This window comes from Amia ocellicauda, chromosome 2 (assembly GCF_036373705.1).
Source record: "Amia ocellicauda isolate fAmiCal2 chromosome 2, fAmiCal2.hap1, whole genome shotgun sequence".
Taxonomy (NCBI): Eukaryota; Metazoa; Chordata; class Actinopteri; order Amiiformes; family Amiidae; genus Amia; species Amia ocellicauda.
Window position 1 is genome coordinate 14,884,150 of NC_089851.1, and position 20,900 is coordinate 14,905,049.

General features: G+C 38.3%; 1 protein-coding gene across 1 annotated transcript in view; it reads right to left on the reverse strand.

Annotated features, from left to right (window-relative positions):
• Positions 1-13,671: 13,671 nt before the first annotated feature.
• Positions 13,672-20,900, reverse strand: part of LOC136765516 (cadherin-2) — a 62,119-nt gene continuing 54,890 nt past the window's right edge. The window contains exons 15-16 of the mRNA XM_066719592.1: positions 19,968-20,132; positions 13,672-15,052 (exon numbers count right to left, since the gene is read on the reverse strand). Coding sequence (XP_066575689.1) covers positions 14,846-15,052; positions 19,968-20,132 — 372 coding nt within the window. The 3' untranslated portion in view covers positions 13,672-14,845. The remainder of the gene's footprint in view (positions 15,053-19,967; positions 20,133-20,900) is intronic.

The window sequence follows — 20,900 nt, forward strand, 5'->3', positions numbered from 1 at the left end:
TCAATTTATTATAGTCTATTCAGATGCTTTTGCAGGGCAAGAGTTCACAAATCGGAGAGTGATTATTTAGTTAACATATTCATTTCATTTTAAAATGTGCCTCTTTCCCTTACCAGAGGTATTTTTTAAAACACACACAAAAAAGCACACATAAACAACCCAAAAGACTAACTAAAGAAAAAGAATGATCTGGCTTTACAAATGTAAATTTCCCTTAATCTACTCTCCAATAAAAACACCCATATCCTGCAGCACATGTATGATGAGTGAGACCAGCCTTAAGGAATTAAGGAAGCTTTGTTTACAATATTTGGAAGTTGTAGTTGAAAATATCAACATCCTCTGTTTGAAACAATGCTATATTGTTAATTTAACTATATTTATCAATTATATATTTTCAGAATATGTTGAACACTGATGTAAGTGGCACAGGATTCTAGTACAAGATATTAACATACAATGGCATAGACTATACTTTCTCTTGAGAATTCATTAAAACATGTTGTAAGTAGAAAAACAACAACAGACAGTAAATTAGATTTAAAAAGTATAAGGATAATTAAAATAGAAACACCATCCTCCTCAAAATATCAGACCTTCCATAAAATGGGAAATGCGCCAATATTTTCTTTACATAAGAGATTTGTAGAAAAAAGAAAAAAGAAAAGGAAAGATCTTGATAAAGGACATATATTACATAATGCCTTTTTCATAAATAGAATCTCTGTCCATTCACTATTTCTAAAAAAATAAGGCCATACTATTTTTTTGCTGTAAATAAATCCTAATACGAGACTAACTTGTTTTAATCATAGGCCCTGTATGGCATATCATAATGGAGATGATAAATGTAGATACACAGTATTCTAGATGTAATAAGGACACCTAGATTTGTGCCACTTCCACAACCTACCAAGGGGGGAAAAACAGAATAGAATTACATTTCACTGTGTGCATTTTTCTTAAAACTTTGATTTACAAGACTGTTGAAGAGGATGCCAGATACAGCTGTATTAACTGAGAATTACTTTTGGTTAATTACTACTAAAACAAAACAAAACAAAACAGAAAAAGGTGAATCAAGGAGTTCACAATGATCTGTTATAAGGGCTTTTATAGATAATTCCTGTGCTGTTTTAAGGGTGTTCTTAAGATCACCTTGATGTTTCTCCCATCAATACAAATGTATTTAGTGAAATAAGACAATGAGAAACCACAGATAAGCATAATGAGGTCTAGACATAATGTTTTCTAAATGTGAAATAGGGAGATGCAAATTTCACATAGATTATATCAAGCATTTGTAACCAAGAAGCAGATACATCATGAGAGTCTTCCATGGTTAGAACATTTTAAAGGAAGAGAGAGAAGGTTTACCTACATAATAAATGTATAGGATGCATTGGTCAAGAATACAATAATCTAAACAAGTATGTTACTCTCATTTACCTGGAAATCCATAAATACTATTATAAAGGTACATACAGACATGCTCAAATTTGTTGGTACCCTTACAGCTCATTGAAATAATGCTTCATTCCTCCTGAAAAGTGATGAAATTAAAAGCTATTGCATCATGTATACTTGCATGCCTTTGGTATGTCATAAAATAAAGCAAAAAAGCTGTGAAAAGAGATTAATTATTGCTCATCCTAAAATATATTCTAAAATGGCCTGGACACATTTGTTGGTACCCCTTAAAAAATATAATAAATAATTGGATTATAGTGAAATTAATTAATTTAATTAGTATCACACATGTCTCCAATCTTGTAATCAGTCATTCAGCCTATTTAAAGTGAGGAAAGTAGTCACTGTGCTGTTTGGTATCATTGTGTGCACCACATTGAACATGGACCAGAGAAAGCAAAGGAGAGAGTTGTCTGAGGAGATCAGAAAGAAAACAATAGACAAGCAAGGTAAAGGTAAAGGCTACAAGACCATCTCCAAACAGCTTGATGTTCCTGTGACAACAGTTGCAAATCTTAAGAAGTTCAAGGTCCATGGAACTGTAGCCAACCTCCCTGGGCACGGCCACAAGAGGAAAATCCACCCCAGATTGAACAGAAGGATTGTGCGAATGGCAGAAAAAGAACAAGGATACCTGCTAAAGAGATACAAGCTGAACTCCAAGGTGAAGGTACGTCAGTTTCTGATTGCACCATCCATCGCTTTTTGAGCGAAAGTGGCCTCCATGGAAGAAGACCCAGGAGGACTCCAAACATAAAAAAGCCAGACTGGTATTTGCTAAAATGCATATTGACAAGCCACAATCTTTCTAGGAGAATGTCCTTTGGACAGATGAGTCAAAACTGGAGCTTTTTGGCAAGTCACATCCGCTCTATGTTCGCTGATGAAAAACGAAGCTTTCAAAGAAAAGAACATCATACCTACAGTGAAACATGGAGGAGGCTTGGTTATGTTTTGGGGCTGCTTTGCTGCACCTGGCACAGGGTGCCTTAAATCTGTGCAGGGCACAATGAAATCTCAAGACTATCAAGGCATTCTAGAGTGAAACGTACTGCCCAGTGTGAAAGCTCTCTCTCAGTCGCAGGTCATGGGTCCTCCAACAGGATAATGACCCAAATCACACAGCTAAAAGCACCCAAGAATGGATAAGAACAAAACATTGGACTGTTCTGAAGTGGCCTTCTATGAGTCCTGATCTGAATCCTATCAAACATCTATGGAAAGAGCTGAGACTTGCAGTCTGGAGAAGCACCCATCAAACCTGAGACAGCTGGAGCAGTTTACTCGGGAAGAGTGGGCCAAACTACCTGTTAACAGGTGCAGAAGTCTCACTGAGAGCTACAGAAAATGTTTGATTGCAGTGATTTGCCTCTAAAGGTTGTGCAACAAAATATTAAGTTGAGGGTGCCATCATTCTTGTCCATGTCATTTTCATTTGTTTTATTTACAATATTATGTTAAGTCAATATTAAGTCTGATTTCTATTAAATATTGAATAAACAATGGTGGATGCCAATTACTTTTGTCCGTTATTTCAGAGGAAATTGTGCATTCTTCATTTGTTTGTGGAGGGGTACCAACAAATTTGAGCATGTGAGTATACATACTGACAAACGCATTGATTAGCAAGGCTAATGTATGTTTCTCTGAACAATGAAAACTGCAGATGCTAGCATTAATATTTAGATACTGGGGCTGAGCATTAAAGTAATTTCTAGCAGGACAAATAAAACTCTTTAAAAGGATTCAGTACATGCTGAGAAAAGGACTATCTGCATGGGCAGCTTTTATGTTAAGCCAGTAACAGCAAAATAATGTTCTCTATTGATAAAATACATGATCCGTTCTCCACATCTGGCCCAGATATAGTGCTTTGTAGCGCTAGTGGCTAAAATAGAAATGTAATGTCCTGGGATAGAGGGTATTACAATTTACACCTGATTTAGAGTATGCGGTGGGAACTCACTGAAGGTGCTTCTATTCTGATGTTGAGAAGATTTCATATTAGAATACAATACATATGTGTTTTTATTTTATTTTTTCTTCTGAAAACAGAAACAAATAAATTCATAATTTCTGAGGCAAATGGAAATAATAAAAAAGGTTTGTGTTATTTATCCATCTGCTACAATCACTTATGTTTGGATATGACAAAAAAAAAAAGCTGAATTTACATTTTCCGAGAGATTTATATTATTATTATTACATTTGTCATAAGCACACATTTGTTATTAGTTATAGAAGTCATAGCAGAGCTCTTTATCAAAGCAACTTCAGTTTTCTGTTTAACTATTAATGTTACAGGTAGTGGACAAAAAAAGATAATCTTCATGTTTCTCCCATTAATACAAATGTATTTAGACAAATAAATGATAAACCATTAAGTAGCAATTAGCATTGACCTCTAAGGGATTGAGTGCATCCAAACCATGCCAGGAATATGCACCACTCAATATTACAGAACCACCAAAACGCTTCACTGCTGGAACCATGGTTTGTAGATTTCTTTAGGTTCGCGCCATGTGCCTTCACGTATGGTGAAGGATGATTAATCTGACAATATCACATTTCTCCACTGCTTGGTAGTCTATTGCCTGCACTCTTTGCACCACTGGACTCGCAAACATGCATTGCCAGATGTGAAGAGTGGTTTGTGCACTGCAGCTGGACTATGGTGTTGTACTCTATGGAGTTCTTCTTCGTCTTCGTCTTCGTCTTCGTCTTCGTCTTCGTCTTCGTCTTCGTCTTCTTCCTGTGCACCTTGCTACTCCAGCCAAGAATGCACACACTGGTTGGTTTCCTTCTTCCTTTTATAGAGGAAGTGGTGGGCGGGGCTATGGCCATCAGAAGCCCTGCTGGCTTCTGGGTTTTGAAGTCTTGGAGGAGAGGTTTTGTAGTCTCCTCCACTGAAAGATCCACCCTGACCCTGGCCTTGCCCCTCACACTGCCACAATTGATTTTACTTGCATGAAACATGTTAACCTTCACATATAAGCACCTTACCATAATAAACTATATGCACGGTGACGTATGTATGTTTACTTTAATTTGTATTTTATTCAATAAGGGAAAAGTGTCGGAAATAGCGAATTGGTGTAAAATCCTTGATGAATATATCCCGGTGTTCAGTTTACTACTGAAAGTAGTAAATACTACAGATACTGGAACAGTACCTTAACATTTGGGTTAACTATAATAAAAATACTCCCTTCTACAGTTCAGAGCTTGTGTCAACATTATATGTTATTATTATACCGAAAGGTATTATTATTATTATTATTATTATTATTATTATTATTATTATTATTATTATTATTAATGGGTCAATTGCAACGAACTCGCAGAGTTAGTATGGAGCTGCGTACTAAATATGGGATCATCTCCAGTATGCTGCTTTCAGTTCTATGCAATCGACCCATTAAACCTAATAATTAACGCATAATAATTTTAACTTACGTTGGTTAAATGATCCCGGAAAATGCTTTTTCGTCCGTGATATTTTCAGTTGAAAATTTACATTAAGCTTTTGGGGGGTCTTCTGTATTTTAAACAAAAAATCCAAACAGCAAAACTTTGTTGAAACACTTGTTTTGTTTTGTTTTGTTTTTCCATTATATTGCAAAGATCGCAGATAAAGAAACAATACAGCAGAATAACGCAGTGGTGCCACAGGCATGCTGGCAGGTGTTCTTTCAGAAGAAACATTTTATCAGTGAGTGATAATCATATATTTTCAAAATACATTGTTTAAATGTAATCTGGTCCAATGCCTGCTGACACGACAATGGCAGTCGAGGTGCTTTTTATTACAGTTTCGAACTTTTATATCCAACAACTTTTATTTAAGTAATGAGCGGTATACAAATCAAATGTTTTAATTTAGATATTGGGACATCTGAAGTGTGGTTTAGTAACGTAACGCTTGCAGGAGTTTGCAAGGAATAGACCCAACTCATCATTGCGAGTGCAACAACAAATTGTTGCATTCATTATTCATGCAGTGCACACAGGTCTCAAGGACTGAACACACTCACACAGTCATTCTTCCGCCTCACTTCAGATTTTATCCTTCTCCCTAAGCTCCTCCCCACCACACCGCCTTTACCATATTAACCCTTTATCTGTTGAGGTGGCACGCTACAGTATTCAAACACTGTCAATTTGTTTCAACAAGAGAAAAAAAAATCTATGTCATTGTAACCCCTGCCCAAATGTCCGGGTTGAGGCTGGCAAACCCAGCTCTGATCTCGGCTCTGATGCTGTAGAAGCTATCTTTTGGCCTGCCTCTAGCTGGTAGGGCGCCCCTGTAGTAGCTCCAGCTCCGGCGGGCCCCTTTAACCCCACCCGTGGACCTTGGCTGGACGATTCTCCCTCCACAGCGTCTGCCTCCCGCTTCTCTCCGGATCTTTGGGGTCTGCACATCGGCACCCTGCTGCTTCCGATGCTGCCGCTGCGCTGGATCGCATCCTCAGACGCCTTTTGCATTGCGCCGAGGTGGACCCCCTGCGCAGGAGACCCTTATCAGCCACTGGGGTGGTGCTGTTAGTCGGCCACCACCCATCTACCCTCTCGCTGTGCCCCTCTTTTGGACATGTGGAATCTGCCGCTGGAGTAGTGCTTTTAGTCGGCCACCACCCATCCGCTCTCTCGCTGTGCCCCTCTTTTGGGCTCATAGAATCTGCTGCTGGAGTGGGTTCCCCTCTTGGACGCCACTTTTCTTACACACGGGCGGACCCCGCGCACGGGCGGCCACCCTCTGCCGCTGGATTGATGCTTTTAGTCGGCCACCACCCATCTGCTCCTGGTACTTCGGCACCGTGTCGGCGTCTTCTGGCGAAGTCTCGTCGAAACCGGGTTGCTGTGAGTGCCCCTGGCGCTGCTCCCCCTATTGAGTGTCCTCTTCGTGGGTGGGGAGCTGTATCTGGGCCACGCACGCCGGCGCTATCTCCTGCGGAGCTCCGGAGTCCGTCTTGTTTACATCAATGACAAGATGGCCGCACTTCCACTCTCCGTCTTCCAGCGTCGCTTCGATGACGTTGTTGCACCGCTCTCAGTTGCTGATGTTCTCTTTCACTGCAGGGCCTCGCTATCACAGCCTGGTTGTTGCGGGTGCCCCAGACACTGTTCTCCTGGCTGAGCATTCTCTTCTTCAGCAGGGAGTGGTAGCTGAGCTGTGCACTCTGGCTCAGTGTAGCCTCCCTCTCGCCGGACCTCCTCACTGTTGCTGTCTGGCTGCCCCGCATCGCAGTCATGCTGGATCCTATCTCGATGCATGTTGTCTAAGCACGCCATTGCAGTCCCATATGTCACTGCTTGTCCACTCACAGCCTGTTCCACCACCTCCCACTCGTCTTCCCTCAAACATGCCACAAGCAGTATCAGCTTCATCTTGTCCCTCCAGCCACTTAATTGTGCAATGTGCTCAAAATCCCTCTTAAAGTACCACTAGTCCAACTCATCTGCACCCTGGGTTCTGGGTTTCGAACGTTTGAACCTTCGGAGAGAGCCCTATAATAAACCAGCACTTCCTTCACCATACTCCCCTGCCTGTGTCACTGTTTCCACAAGAGACCCTGCCATAGAGCCTCAGGCGCTGTGTCCAACCCTACATGGTATATACACTGATCAGCCATAACATTATGACCACTGACAGGTGAAGTGAATAACACTGATAACCTGTCAGTGGGTGGGATATATTAGGCAGCAAGTGAACATTTTGTCCTCAAAGTTGATATGTTAGAAGTAGGAAAAATGGGCAAGCGTAAGGATCTGAGCGACTTTGACAAGGGCCAAATTGTGATGGCTAGACGACTGGGTCAGAGCATCTCCAAACCTGCAGCTTTGTGGGGTGTTCCCAGTCTGCAGTGGTCAGTACCTATCAAAAGTGGTCCAAGGAAGGAGAAGCGGTGAACCAGCGACAGGGTCATGGGCGGCCAAGGCTCACTGATGCACGTGGGGAGCGAAGGCTGGCCCGTGTGGTCCGATCCAACAGACGAGCTACTGTAGCTCAAATTGCTGAAAAAGTTCATGCTGGTTCTGATAGAAAGGTGTCAGAACACACATTGCATCACAGTTTGTTGCGTATGGGGCTGCGTAGCCGCAGACCAGTCAGGGTGCCCATGCTGACCCCTGTCCACTGCCGAAAGTGCCTACAATGGGCACGTGAGCATTAGAACTAGACCACGGAGCAATGGAAGAAGGTGGCCTGGTCTGATGAATCATGAGTTCAAGGTGTTGACTTGGCCCCCAAATTCCCCAGATCTCAATCCAATCGAGCATCTGTGGGATGTGCTGGACAAACAAGTCCGATCCATGGAGGCCCCACCTCGCAACTTACAGGACTTAAAGGATCTGCTGCTAACGTCTTGGTGCCAGATACCACAGCACACCTTCAGAAGTCTAGTGGAGTCCATGCCTCGACGGGTCAGGGCTGTTTTGATGGTAAAAGGGGGACCTACACAATATTAGGCAGGTGGTCATAATGTTATGGCTGATCGGTGTATACAGTGAGGGAAAAAAGTATTTGATCCCCTGCTGATTTTGTACGTTTGCCCACTGACAAAGAAATGATCAGTCTATAATTTTAATGGTAGGTGTATTTTAACAGTGAGAGACAGAATAACAGCAAAAAAATCCAGAAAAACACATTTCAAAAAAGTTATAAATTGATTTGCATGTTAATGAGGGAAATAAGTATTTGATCCCCTATCAATCAGCAAGATTTCTGGCTCCCAGGTGTCTTTTATACAGGTAACGAGCTGAGATTAGGAGCACTCTCTTAAAGGGAGTGCTCCTAATCTCAGCTCGTTACCTGTATAAAAGACACCTGTCCACAGAAGCAATCAATCAATCAGATTCCAAACTCTCCACCATGACCAAGACCAAAGAGTTGTCCAAGGATGTCAGGGACAAGATTGTAGACCTACACAAGGCTGGAATGGGCTACAAGACCATTGCCAATCAGCTTGGTGAGAAGGTGACAACAGTTGGTGCGATTATTCGCAAATGGAAGAAACACAAAATAACTGTCAGTCTCTCTTGGTCTGGGGCTCTGGATCTCACCTTGTGGAGTTTCAATGATCATGAGAACGGTGAGGAATCAGCCCAGAACTACACGGGAGGATCTTGTTAATGATCTCAAGGCAGCTGGGACCATAGTCACCAAGAAAACAATTGGTAACACACTACGCCGTGAAGGACTGAAATCCTGCAGCGCCCGCAAGGTCCCCCTGCTCAAGAAAGCACATGTACGGCCCGTCTGAAGTTTGCCAATGAACATCTGAATGATTCAGAGGAGAACTGGGTGAAAGTGTTGTGGTCAGATGAGACCAAAATCGCCACCAAGTACTAAATCGAAGGGGTCCAATACTTATTTCCCTCATTAACATGCAAATCAATTTATAACTTTTTTGAAATGCGTTTTTCTGGATTTTTTTGTTGTTATTCTGTCACTCATTGTTAAAATACACCTACCATTAAAATTATAGACTGATCATTTCTTTGTCAGTGGGCAAACGTACAAAATCAGCAGGGGATCAAATACTTTTTTCCCTCACTGTATATACTGTAATGATACAGGCTTTTTGTTTCCCATATCGTTGTGGGAGTTCACCACCAATGGCAGGAATAACGGAGAGGACGCAGGGTTAACCACAAACTGGAACTTCATTTGAACACAGGTTTCTTCAGGCTGCAGTGACCCTCTTTAACATGCTACCCTCTCTCACGCTCGCACTCTGACACTCTCCACACACTGAACTACTCCCCACTCCTAACTCCAACTCCAACTCCCCGCACGGGAACCGGGCACCCCTGTTTATGCTTTCTGTCCCCGTGACTGGCTCCTCCAATCACGGCACCTCCCATGTTCCCACGCAGGGCCACATCCAAGCACGCACTCACTCCATAAAACGCCCCACCACCCAACACACAGACAGACCCCCAAACACACACACACACACACACACACACACGAACATGCACCCCCCTCAGGCCCAGATCCCTACAACACACACACACACACACACACAATTTGACAATATTCTAATACATATAACATGATTACATAATGTGGTTTGTAAAAGTTTTTTGAGCAGTTATAATATTTTAACTGATCTGAGGATCAGCTAACATTACATTTGCATTACACTGAGCTAAGAGTTTAAACAACTATTATGCCAATTATAAAATTGCTATGTAATGTATGCAAACACACACATACTTCTCTTTCAACAACAACATTTGTATAGTCATTGCTATGACTTTGAAAGGGAGTTTCCTAGCTATACCCCACTGCTATGTAGTGTGACGGGCAGGTCAAAGGCACAAAACACTTGCACTTCACTGTAAATGGCATTCTCTATTATTGTCCACGCACACTGTAATATTGTGTCTTGGCCAATAGGATTGTGGCAGGAGTAAGTAACAAATAACAAAAACACTTTGTTCTATTAAAATCTATTTGTTAAACTGCATAGAATGAATGACACATGACAAGGAATATTACAATGTGAACTTCTCTTTAAATTATAGGTGACCTTGTGAGACTAAAGAGATGAATTGCCCTCTTCCTTGCAACCTTTCATATGTTCTCCTGTAGCTATGGGACAAATGTATTGTATATATAGCAAATTCTTGGTTTTGTAGGCTAAAGGTTGTAAAGTATTCTGTGTTCTTGAATTTGGAGTCTGTCTTATAGATTTAAATGTAAGAATAAAGTTGTAGTTGAAAGTATTCACACCCTTCCATTGAAACAATGCTATTCTGTGAATCTTTAACTTGATTAAACATTGTTCATTAAACTATACTTCTTGATCAGTTATAAAGTTTGTAAAGCACTGATTCACCCTAAAAAAAAAACCCTAAGCATCTGAGTTGATTCAACGAAGCAGAGACATGGCATATGTGAATGTTTAATTGCTACGCCAATGCTTTCTATTCACAAATAATTAATGGCTCTTTTACTAGCCAGTTAATGTGAGGTGCTTCATTTTATATAAAGCTTTTTTTAATCATGAACACAAAGTAGAACTTTTTATTTAGTCATAGTAAGTTAATTAACAGTTTTGCTCACAATGTGTTCATAACATTCATCTTCATTGGAGATCTCAAGTAAATTATACCTTTTCGAAGCACTTGCTGTAGTTACATGCTGACCAACTGCATTGTCCCAAAAGAATGTTATGTGACCAAAAACAGACTTGTCACCCAAACTGTAAAATTGTACACTGTATGATAACAGACTTGCACACAAACTGTATGTGGTGTGGAAGGGTCATGGCATTTCATAAAGTTGTAAACAAACTGTCTGTGTGGAAAGAGAGACACACACAAAGACATAACCCATCCATGCCAACACACACATAATATGTTGTTGTCACCCTCCCACATAAATCTTCCACTTTTCCAAAACAAACAAACAAAAGAACATACTCCCACTGATAATACAAGACATGATTATGTGGACTTGCTTTCATCGTGGTAGACACCTAATGAAACTAGTATGGATTTCACATAAATTGACTTTACAGTACGTGTTCAAAAGGCTGTGGGATGGTAAATTAATTGAGGAAGCCAAAGTGAGCAATGTGACCACAGATAACCTTAAGTAACTATTTGAAGACTTCAAGGTCACTATATAGTTCCTCTGGTTTTTAATGAAGACCATTTCATTTTTCTTCAGACAACACATTCCTCAGACAGCTCTACCTTCATGCAGCAAATAATTCAAAGCAATAACCCTCTAACATATAATCTTGTATATTTGAAGCTATGGACTATGCCATTCTGACCATTTTCATTTGAAGTCATCACTGTGCTTGTTCAAGTCAATATTAGCAAACCAATTCCAATATTTTTCACACAAAGCCTCATTTTGATGGGAAAAACAGACATAAGTTCTATTGTGTTCCACAGCTCAGTTCACTGGTGCCATTTTGATCAGCTGAATGAGCTTGCAATTGGTGTTGACAATTGCTTTATAAGCAGTACACAGTAACAAACCTTAGCAGCTGCACAGTGCTTGTGAAAAAATGAAAACAACAACAAAAAAATAAACACACCTAATAATCATAGAAAAACAGCAATGGTAAACCCAGCACTGCAACAAACAACATCCATGCATCCATTTTCCATTTTCAATAATCGCTTCATCCAGTACAGGGTCATGGCGAGCCAGAGTCTAACTCAACGTGCACAGGGTACAAGGCTGAGTACACCCTGGATGGGACACCAGTCCATCACAGGTCAAGCTATGCTAACTGGTAGCCAACTGGGGGTGTACCTTCATATAAAGCCCTGTAATGGCATGTTAGTTTTGTACTGCCATTTAAGTTGTGTGCTTTACTCATCCTTGTTACATGCATAAAATATTTATTTTAGAATTGTATTGAATTCAAGGCTTGATTTAGAGGAAGCTGATTTTATCGTGCATTGAAAACCCAGGAAAGAGGGTACACCCCCCAGATTTATAATTTCTTTTCCTATACCTTTTTTCAGTGTCATAATGATAATATAGATACACAAGCTAGATCATTTTTAACAACTGATTTAATGCATATGGGAATTTGGATATGATTCCATGTATATGTTGGATTCATATACAATATATGGCACTGTCGGTTGAATGTGTAAAATGTGAATGTGCTAGGAATTTAAATTCATACATACATATATATATATAACCAACCTCAAAACTCCAAAATACTAGTAAGTACACTAACAGTTTAGACTTTCTGGATCATGACTTCTAAATAAGGATAATAATTGTACTAATTGCAGACTATAGGATTTACTACAGATGCAGTTCTACCATTAAGGTTTATTATTTCATATAATGTTTCATATAATGTTCACAAGTTATAGTTGTAAATCAAATGTACAATAGGTACTGCACAATTTGTTATTAATTTTAGGCCACAACCAATGCACTCTATGTTAAATATACAATTAATACATAGTAAGGCTGTATTTTGCCAAGGTTGTAGTCACCATTGCTTTTCGCTGTGCAAACCTTCCACATTTAGATTTTTACTACCGTGATAAATAAGGAAACAAACTGTGTTCAATGCAAATGCATCTATGAAAAACAATCTTATTTAAATATCCAAACTGATAGAAAAATATACCTTAATATAAACTAATCATGAGTAGAAATTTCACCCTTTTAACTTCAAAAAAATTGAAATTCTTCTAGTAGAATCAAATTGTTTTATAAACTTCAGAATAGTGTTCCAGGCTTATTGTAAGAACTTCGAGAATCTAAATTGTTGAGATTTGTATTGGGCATTGAGGGGGGAATTCCATGCATTGACTGACTCCAGCTTTGGTAGATAATTATTCCAGCTGAGTATTTTTGATCATTATCATGCTGCGAAATTAAGTTTAATGGATTTAGTGGATTAAAATGTGTTTGTACCTTGCAGCAGTCAATATACCAGCATTTTTCCAACACCGCCTGAGGGTAGGCATCCCCGTACTTGAATTGATCCTCCTACAGGTTTAACTTTTGGTTTCAAGCAAGGCTCTGTATAAGGTGCAGTTCATTATCTCGCATCCAATCTTTGATTGAATCCAAATAACTGACTGTGTCCAGAGCACTTTTGACTGTTGTTCCAGTCACACTTCTGTGTTCTTCTGCATCCGTTAGCCCTTTAGACCCATGTCTTTCACCAGTACAGGTTTGCCAACTGAAACATCCTCCAAAATTGACCTGCTGTACTGTTGATGGATGGATGATACTTGAGCCTTCTGCTAGTGCAACCCTTTTCTTAAGATATTATCTTCCAGCTTTTTGTGTCTTCCAGTCCCTATGTAGGTAAATGACCTATGATGTTTCTCTGTACTTGTTGAGTATGCTTTGGATACCACACCTTGAAAAATTGGGTGATGAGAGTGATTTCATTCAGTGGTTTCTCCATTTTCATGGAAAAACACAATATGGCAAATTTCTACAAAAACTGTAGGAATTTTGGTAATAGTCCCAATAGATCTGTGGAAGCAGTATACAGTAAATTTGCCTTGTGTGTGTGACAGACACAGACATACACACACATGCACACACACACAAAACTGTACAGAGAAAATTTAATTAGACTATCAAACAATGTCATTCTATCAAACCAAATGAGTTAAGAACATTGGACTTTCTTTTTACAGAGATCCAGACACAGTGAAGTGGAAAAAACAATTCAGAAACAGTCACTAGCTCCAAAATTAGCATTTTATTCGGATTGTTGGGGTCAGAGATGTATAATTTGTATTCTGGTACATATTATCCGCAAAGCCGCCGTCAAAAACCTTTCCAGTCTTAAAGCTGTTTCAGTTATTAGTGCCACTGGTGTCATAACACCCCCTTTTTTGGTACGAATTCAAACAGTTGTGCTGATTAGATTCCTATTTTTACAAAAGGCTATTTCTTACTTTCCATTATGTCACCCATTTGTGTAAATGTCATTTTGTTTTGTAAATAAATTTTGGAAATACCTTTTTATAATGAAAAGATAAAAACATGCAAAAAACTTGAATCTGTAGTCCAAATTATACATATACAAGTTCTGAACTTTTTGCACTTCTTCATAGACTACGCCAAAAAACATTATGTACACGCATTTTCTTTACAGTGAAGTAAAAATCAAAGTACCAGAGGTTGACTAAGGCAAATAAAGTGTACATGGATTAGAACAAAATAAACATTTTCGAAAAATACTATACCACTTCAGAAAAACAAAAACTGATTCCGCTACAAAATGATGATTTATGACTCCCTTTATTTGCAACCAGCTGCATAAGTTTAAAATTTTTAGTGAAAAAATCTATCTAAAAGTCTAGCGCACTGTACATTGCTGTTTTCAGGTGTTTCTCCCCCTCCAAGCTAACAAAGATCCTTCCATGACTTTTTCATATTTTTTTCCCCATTCGCTTAAATATTTGTATTAAACAAACAGCAGTATGGTGTAACCAAAAAGCATGTACAAGCATACCATTTTAACATACTTCCTTAGTTTTGAAATCACTCCAAAAGTCAGTACCATTAAAGCCTTGAACATAAAACTAAGTATTCAGATCCAAAAATGTACAAAAAGGCACATAAAATCCCAGTGCTTCTGTACTGTGAAATTCAAGTGTAACTGAGCGCTCTTTTAATATCAACGATCCAAACAGTGTCAGTTTACCAATGTTCCCTCTGAGCTCGAATTTGATTGCAGCCTATGCCAAAGCCTTCAACAAGCATATGTGCTAGTAGACTACAAAGTTAAAGCCTAGCTTTTTTTGTGTTTTTTTGTGTTTTTTTGTTTGTTTTGTTTGATCTCTCTTCGGGAATATCGGTTTTAGAAGCTGTCCTTGTCCCATAAAAAAGGTGCCACTCAATTTTTAATTAGTCGTCGTTTCCACCATACATGTCTGCAAGTTTCTTAAACCTTGGTCCCCAGTCGTTGAGGTAATCATAGTCCTGGTCGCCTCCACTACTGGAAGAGTTGAGGGAGCTCAAAGAGCCTGCTGTGGATCCACTGCCTTCATAGTCAAACACCAACAGGGAGTCATAGGGTGGAGCTGTTGGGTCGTTGTCTGCAGCCTTAAGTCCCTATAAAGAAGTAATTAGAGAGGAAAAAAAGGATTAAGGTCACTCGGCTGACAGATGACGTTTCTCTCAAGGAGGTATAAAATAGTGTATACAACACAACTTGTTCATTTTAATCATGCTCTTTTTCAAACACTACAGAAATACAGCATATACAATATATATTATTAACTGCATAGTTGAAAACCTATTCAAAGTAATTGTTTCCATGCAATAATGTGACAAAACCAATATTAAATGTTTTGGAATGAAATTGATGTTTCAAGGTTTAGGGCATTTGTTTATAAGACAAGATGTTTTAACTTGCTCTAGCGTTCATGTGAATTCGTGCATTGCTGAAAGTTGTTAGACTGGGATAAAGGGTTAATGCCACTGTAATGGCCTTCAGGGGTGTGTTTTACAATCACTGGGAAATTCAATAAAGATTATCTTGAACCTGCTGTCTACATTTATAAAATTAAATACACAGGCAAGGAAAGCTGAAGCATATTTAGGCAATGATTTAATCACAACAAGCCTGCTTTCTAATGATCTTCATGGCTTCTGTATACAGACGTAGTTCAGATCCAGCACTCAAGATAAAATCTGGTCAGTACGCTGCAAACATAAGAATGTCATGTTTGATACGGTTATCGTGATATTAACCAAATGCTGTCAGAGACTTGAAGCTGAACAATGTAGTTGTCAGAGGAAGAGGAGCCCAGCCTGACAAAATTAAAACACTGCAAGCAGACAAACCTTTTTCTTGCAACTTTGCTGCATTTAGATACAGTAGTTACATAACTGCTCTTTTAAAAAGCAGCCTCATTCAGTGAGGAATTATTTTTCCCTTGCTAACTCTAGTTAAATGTTTGCTCTAGGCAGCAGTGCTAATACTTTCATCCGTGATGTGAGTGACAGATCTTTCATTACAATTCAAGTCATCAGTGCTCTAGTGGTTAACTTTTCTATTATTAAATGTAGTTCAAGATCACTGCAGTGGCAGCACACAAGCAGACTCCAAGGTCAGCTATCACCAACTTGGCTTCATAATTGTGTTAAATTAATCTATAGAGTGTGCTTGAACACATTGCATGAATTAAAACACACACAACCACCTACCTCTCAACAATGAGCACAACAGTAATTAATGCACACAAAATATTTAATTGTACCATCAGATAGGAAAAAAATAAAATAAAAAAAAAACATATTCCTAAAGGTACACATCTCTCCAACAAACATCTACTACCAATTCACTAAATAGAAAACTGCATGGTAAGCATCACACAGAGGCATTTTTTCTACAGTCCTGGTCCTGAAGAGCTCCAGTCTTTTTTGTTGCTAACGAATTTTAACCTGGACTAATTTATGCGTTTAATTATGTGATTGAAAGACACAAAAAGTGAAAAAATTTATTAAAAAGCCGTAGCTAACAAAGACCAGCTACAGCAAATGCATCTTAAAATCTCCCCAGACAAGTTGCAAATGTGATGAGTGAAAGGAACTTGGATACATTTTAATCAATCCAGGCAGCAGAAATAAATAAAATACAAATATTCAAAAAAACAAACACAAAAACAAAGGGGGCTCACTGAAAGGAACTGAGGACTGAACTTTAATGTTCTTAAAATAATAATAATAAAAAAAGCTCATCAGCCTCTCCTATGAATGAACTGAAGTTCCTTGAAGGCCTAGAATACAAAAGTGTGGCATTCCATAAAGCCAAAGCAAAGCAAAAAGAATAAGATTGACTGTGTTATTTAATGTAGTAACATTTATTGTGTACCCAGAAATGCAAGTATTACCAACATTTGGTGTTGCTGGGTCATCAGCTATGGTTTGGATGTCATATGTGCATGAGTGGGCTGTGACCAATGGAAAAACTGAACCAGCAGAAATAGCAGTCTATTGTTGGGTACGCAAGCATGGCCAGAGCTGGAATTCTTTAGTGTAGATCTTTGAATTTTATTCTGGCACACTGCTGGACAGGTGAACAATGTCTCTTAATATTTTACAATGTGGTTGGTACCATGGCAAGATTAAATTCCAAAATCAAAGTCCCATTACCATGCAATGCAGGACAATAAATTATTTTCTTCAATTCCATATAGCTATAACAATTAACTGGGAATGTGCTTGCACGCTGTGCAGAGCTTCAGACATTATGAATACTTGAAGCATCAACCTAAAAATCGTTTTCTGGCTTCATCAGAGGAAAACGTTTACTGCACACAAATACATTTGAATGACTGTAGAATGGTGCATACCTTAAAAAAATATATAAAATAAAGAGTACAATATATTGCTAAAGTAATGTCAGCATGTGGATAATAATAATGACTTATTTTTGTATGTGACTGCACTGTACAATACTGAAGTGAAAAGAAACTGAGGAACCACAAGGATGATATATTCAACTTAATTTTCAAAAGTTAAAGACTTGGAAACAATTAAATTATTGACATCATAGACCAAAATCACAAAGTTACAAAGGTTATGGGTGAAATGAGAACTATAAATCACAAACCAGTGAACATGAAGCATCTGAAGCCAAGAATTCAGATGTTTATTTTTTCTCATCTCAAAAAGTAACATGCAAGTAAGCCAACTATTATTGCAGTTTATATATAGCTCTGAACAAAATTAAGAGACCACTGCAAAATTATCAGTTTCTCTGATTCTACTATTTATAGGTATATGTTTGGGTAAAATTAACATTTTTGTTTTATTCTATAAACTACTGACAACATTTCTCTCAAATTCCAAATAAAAATGTGAATGGAATGGCTGCCACACATGTAGAGATACTGATTAAAGAAATCTGTAGTGGTCTCTTAATTGTTTCCAGAGCTGTGTGTGTATATATCAAGGGAATTGAGGTTAAAAATATACAATTCCATATACAAAACACCTGTCTTACTTGTTTCAAGTATTCAAAATCTTCAAAGGGACTAACAAAGTCAACCTAAAAGCCTACCTGAAGTAAAATAATGAAACAAGAACTTGCTGATACAAGTTTAAACTAAATTCAAGTCCATTTAGGAGACTCCTTTACACAAAGATTTGTGGGTATCTGGAACAAATGACCCAGCCGTGCAATTGAAACCGATTACCTGGACTACTTAAAGAGACGGCTGGTGGAGATTCTTGGACCAATAAGCTATCGAAATCCAAATGAAAAGAGTTGATGGATTGCTCTCAGTTGTAACCTTCCTTATGTTACATTTAGAAAGCATCCACATTGGATTAGCTAGACTTTTCTAAGAACAGGACAGTCTACCCTGCTCAGAGAGGTTTGATTTCACATTTCAAGCAAAGAAAACAAGAAATAAAGGCATTCATGTCAATTGAAGCTTATAAAAAAAAAATTACATGACATTTCTGTTTGGAAAAAATCATGTAAGGTTGAAACCAGTAGTGGGCTTCAGCAGCTAAGAAATGTTAAAGCAAAAAAGTAGGTATGATCCATCTATCCCCCTCCACAAAGAAAAAAGCCATCTGCAGTAAAGTTTTTAATGAAAATGTCTACAAAAGAACAGAATAAATGACAAGACATCTCTTAAAAATAGCTTTGCTGGATTGCATGCCTACTCAAAATTTAACCTGTTATATACGAAACAGGAGATGCTACAGAAGAGAAGCCTTCTACAAATAAACCTGGTTCTTTTCAAAATAGTCACATATGGAGATTTAAATCCGAGCTAATGCACAGTTTAAATCAAGGATAATTACTATAAGTTCTTCTGACAGGGTTAGTGTTTAATTCATTACCAATGTAACTTAACTGTATTCCTCATTAATCGCATTTCAGTACAGTTCATTATGGTCCTATTGAAAATATTAAATTCCTTTGTCTAGGGTCGTACTGTAAAGAAACCAATTAATAGAAAAACTATTCTGAAAAATCTCAAATTACATTTTAAATTAAGGTATGTTCACAGTAAATTGATATAACAGTTTGCAATTTTCTCATATATCATTAGCCTTTGTCAATCAAATACTGTATGCCTCCCCAAGAACTGGTATACCACCCATAATATATTAAAACCAGTTTTACGGTTTACATACAGTACCATTCCCGTTGCGCTGCACCATGATTACCGTAATTACCTTTTACATGGTATATGCCCTTTCTGTGACATGAGCCCTACTGCTCCTACATTGCCATAGAAATATAACTGGATTGATAACATTTATATAATCCCATACAGAGTATATAATACTGGCCGAGCCGACTACCTTATTTTGGAAGCTCACTGATGACACTGACATGCATTAGCAATACTGGGCTCTCCCTCTGTATCTTCCTGTTAAAAGTCAGTAATCAAGCAATTGTGTGTTTGGGAGATTGCTATATAGTTGGTAATTTGCAAACGAAGCAATATTTCAAGTCTTGGCCAAATCCCTAATGAGGTTTTCCAGTAGAACTTACTAAATAAAGTACATGGATGTATTTTGGATATAAGAAGAAGAAAAAAAAAAATACTGCGTAGTGTTTGAAGATGTTGTTCCCATTTGTAGGCGCTGCAGCTGGTTTGTGCTTGTGTTGGAAAAGCATCCAAATTTGTTACACACCTCATGTTGGATTTATCTGCAGCGTAACAAATTAATCTGAGGTTTAAAAAAGTATAGTTCTTAAAAAGAGAAGGCCTGCAGCACAGCATTCTTTTGAGCACATTTATTTCTGCTGTCACTCCCTGCGCCATAGTATATTAAACACGTTGAGCATATTATTTAAAATATAGTAGACCTATATAGAATTAAGTTGCATAATTGATACTCTGATAATAAGGTTACCACAGTTGTTTTGCTTCCAGTTATCATAATATATATAAAACAAATGTATATATACAGACAAATAATATCTACACTACAAGGATCAAATACTGGAAACAATAAGAAAGGGAGCTTTTTATCCTCTGTTTTTCTTATTTACCTCATTAATGAAGTCACCAATATCCCCTGGGTGAGGAGCAGCTGATCTTACTGGATACTGGGGCTCGGGATGAATTGGTCTCTCATCAAGACGTCTAATACCAACAGGCTTGATGGCATCCGGCTCTACTGTATCAGGCTGCTGAAGCTGGCTCAGATCATAATCCTGTAAAACAGATGGGAATCAATGAAACACCACCTGGCCACTGCAGACAAAACATGCAAAAGGAGGAGAAGCAGCAATGGGTGGCAGTGGTGCGATGTAGAAGACATGGTAAAATATGGATCATTGCAATGAAATGTCTAACAATTGATTCCTAATTTGTCAAGCAAAATAAACAACAAACCTAACCAAGGCATTCACTCCAAGGAAACCAGTATTTGGTTTGAATAGCCAAAACAGATCTGGTTACAGCCCTAAACTGCACAGGAACTGTAGACCTTGCCAGTCTAGGACATACTACTTTCAGTATTCAAATATTCTGACAATCCCCACGGAATGGTAGTGAAATTACCATAGTGCAACCTCTATAATGAAGGGAAACATCGTATGTCTAGTGAGAGCATAATACCCCATAAAAACAAAATAATAAGGTGGATCCTATGGAAATGTAATCCGCTCGTATACAAAAATCAATATAATCCTTCAAACTGAACCTGTGAACAATTCAGTTTTATTCTGACTAAATAATGCTCAAAGTGGAGCCTGCAAACATGGTCAACAGGCAACCTTATACGTTTATAGGTTATGGCCCAGCAAAGCGGATGAGGTATTATCTACAATGTACATTTAGGGCAACAAATAGATACTACAAAATCAGATCAAAACTAATGAGAAGGTAAAATTTGTGTATATTGTATAGATTATATGTGAATTAGTTAAATTCATTTTAATTAGACCTGGACAAAGAATACCAGATTAGACAATTTCCTG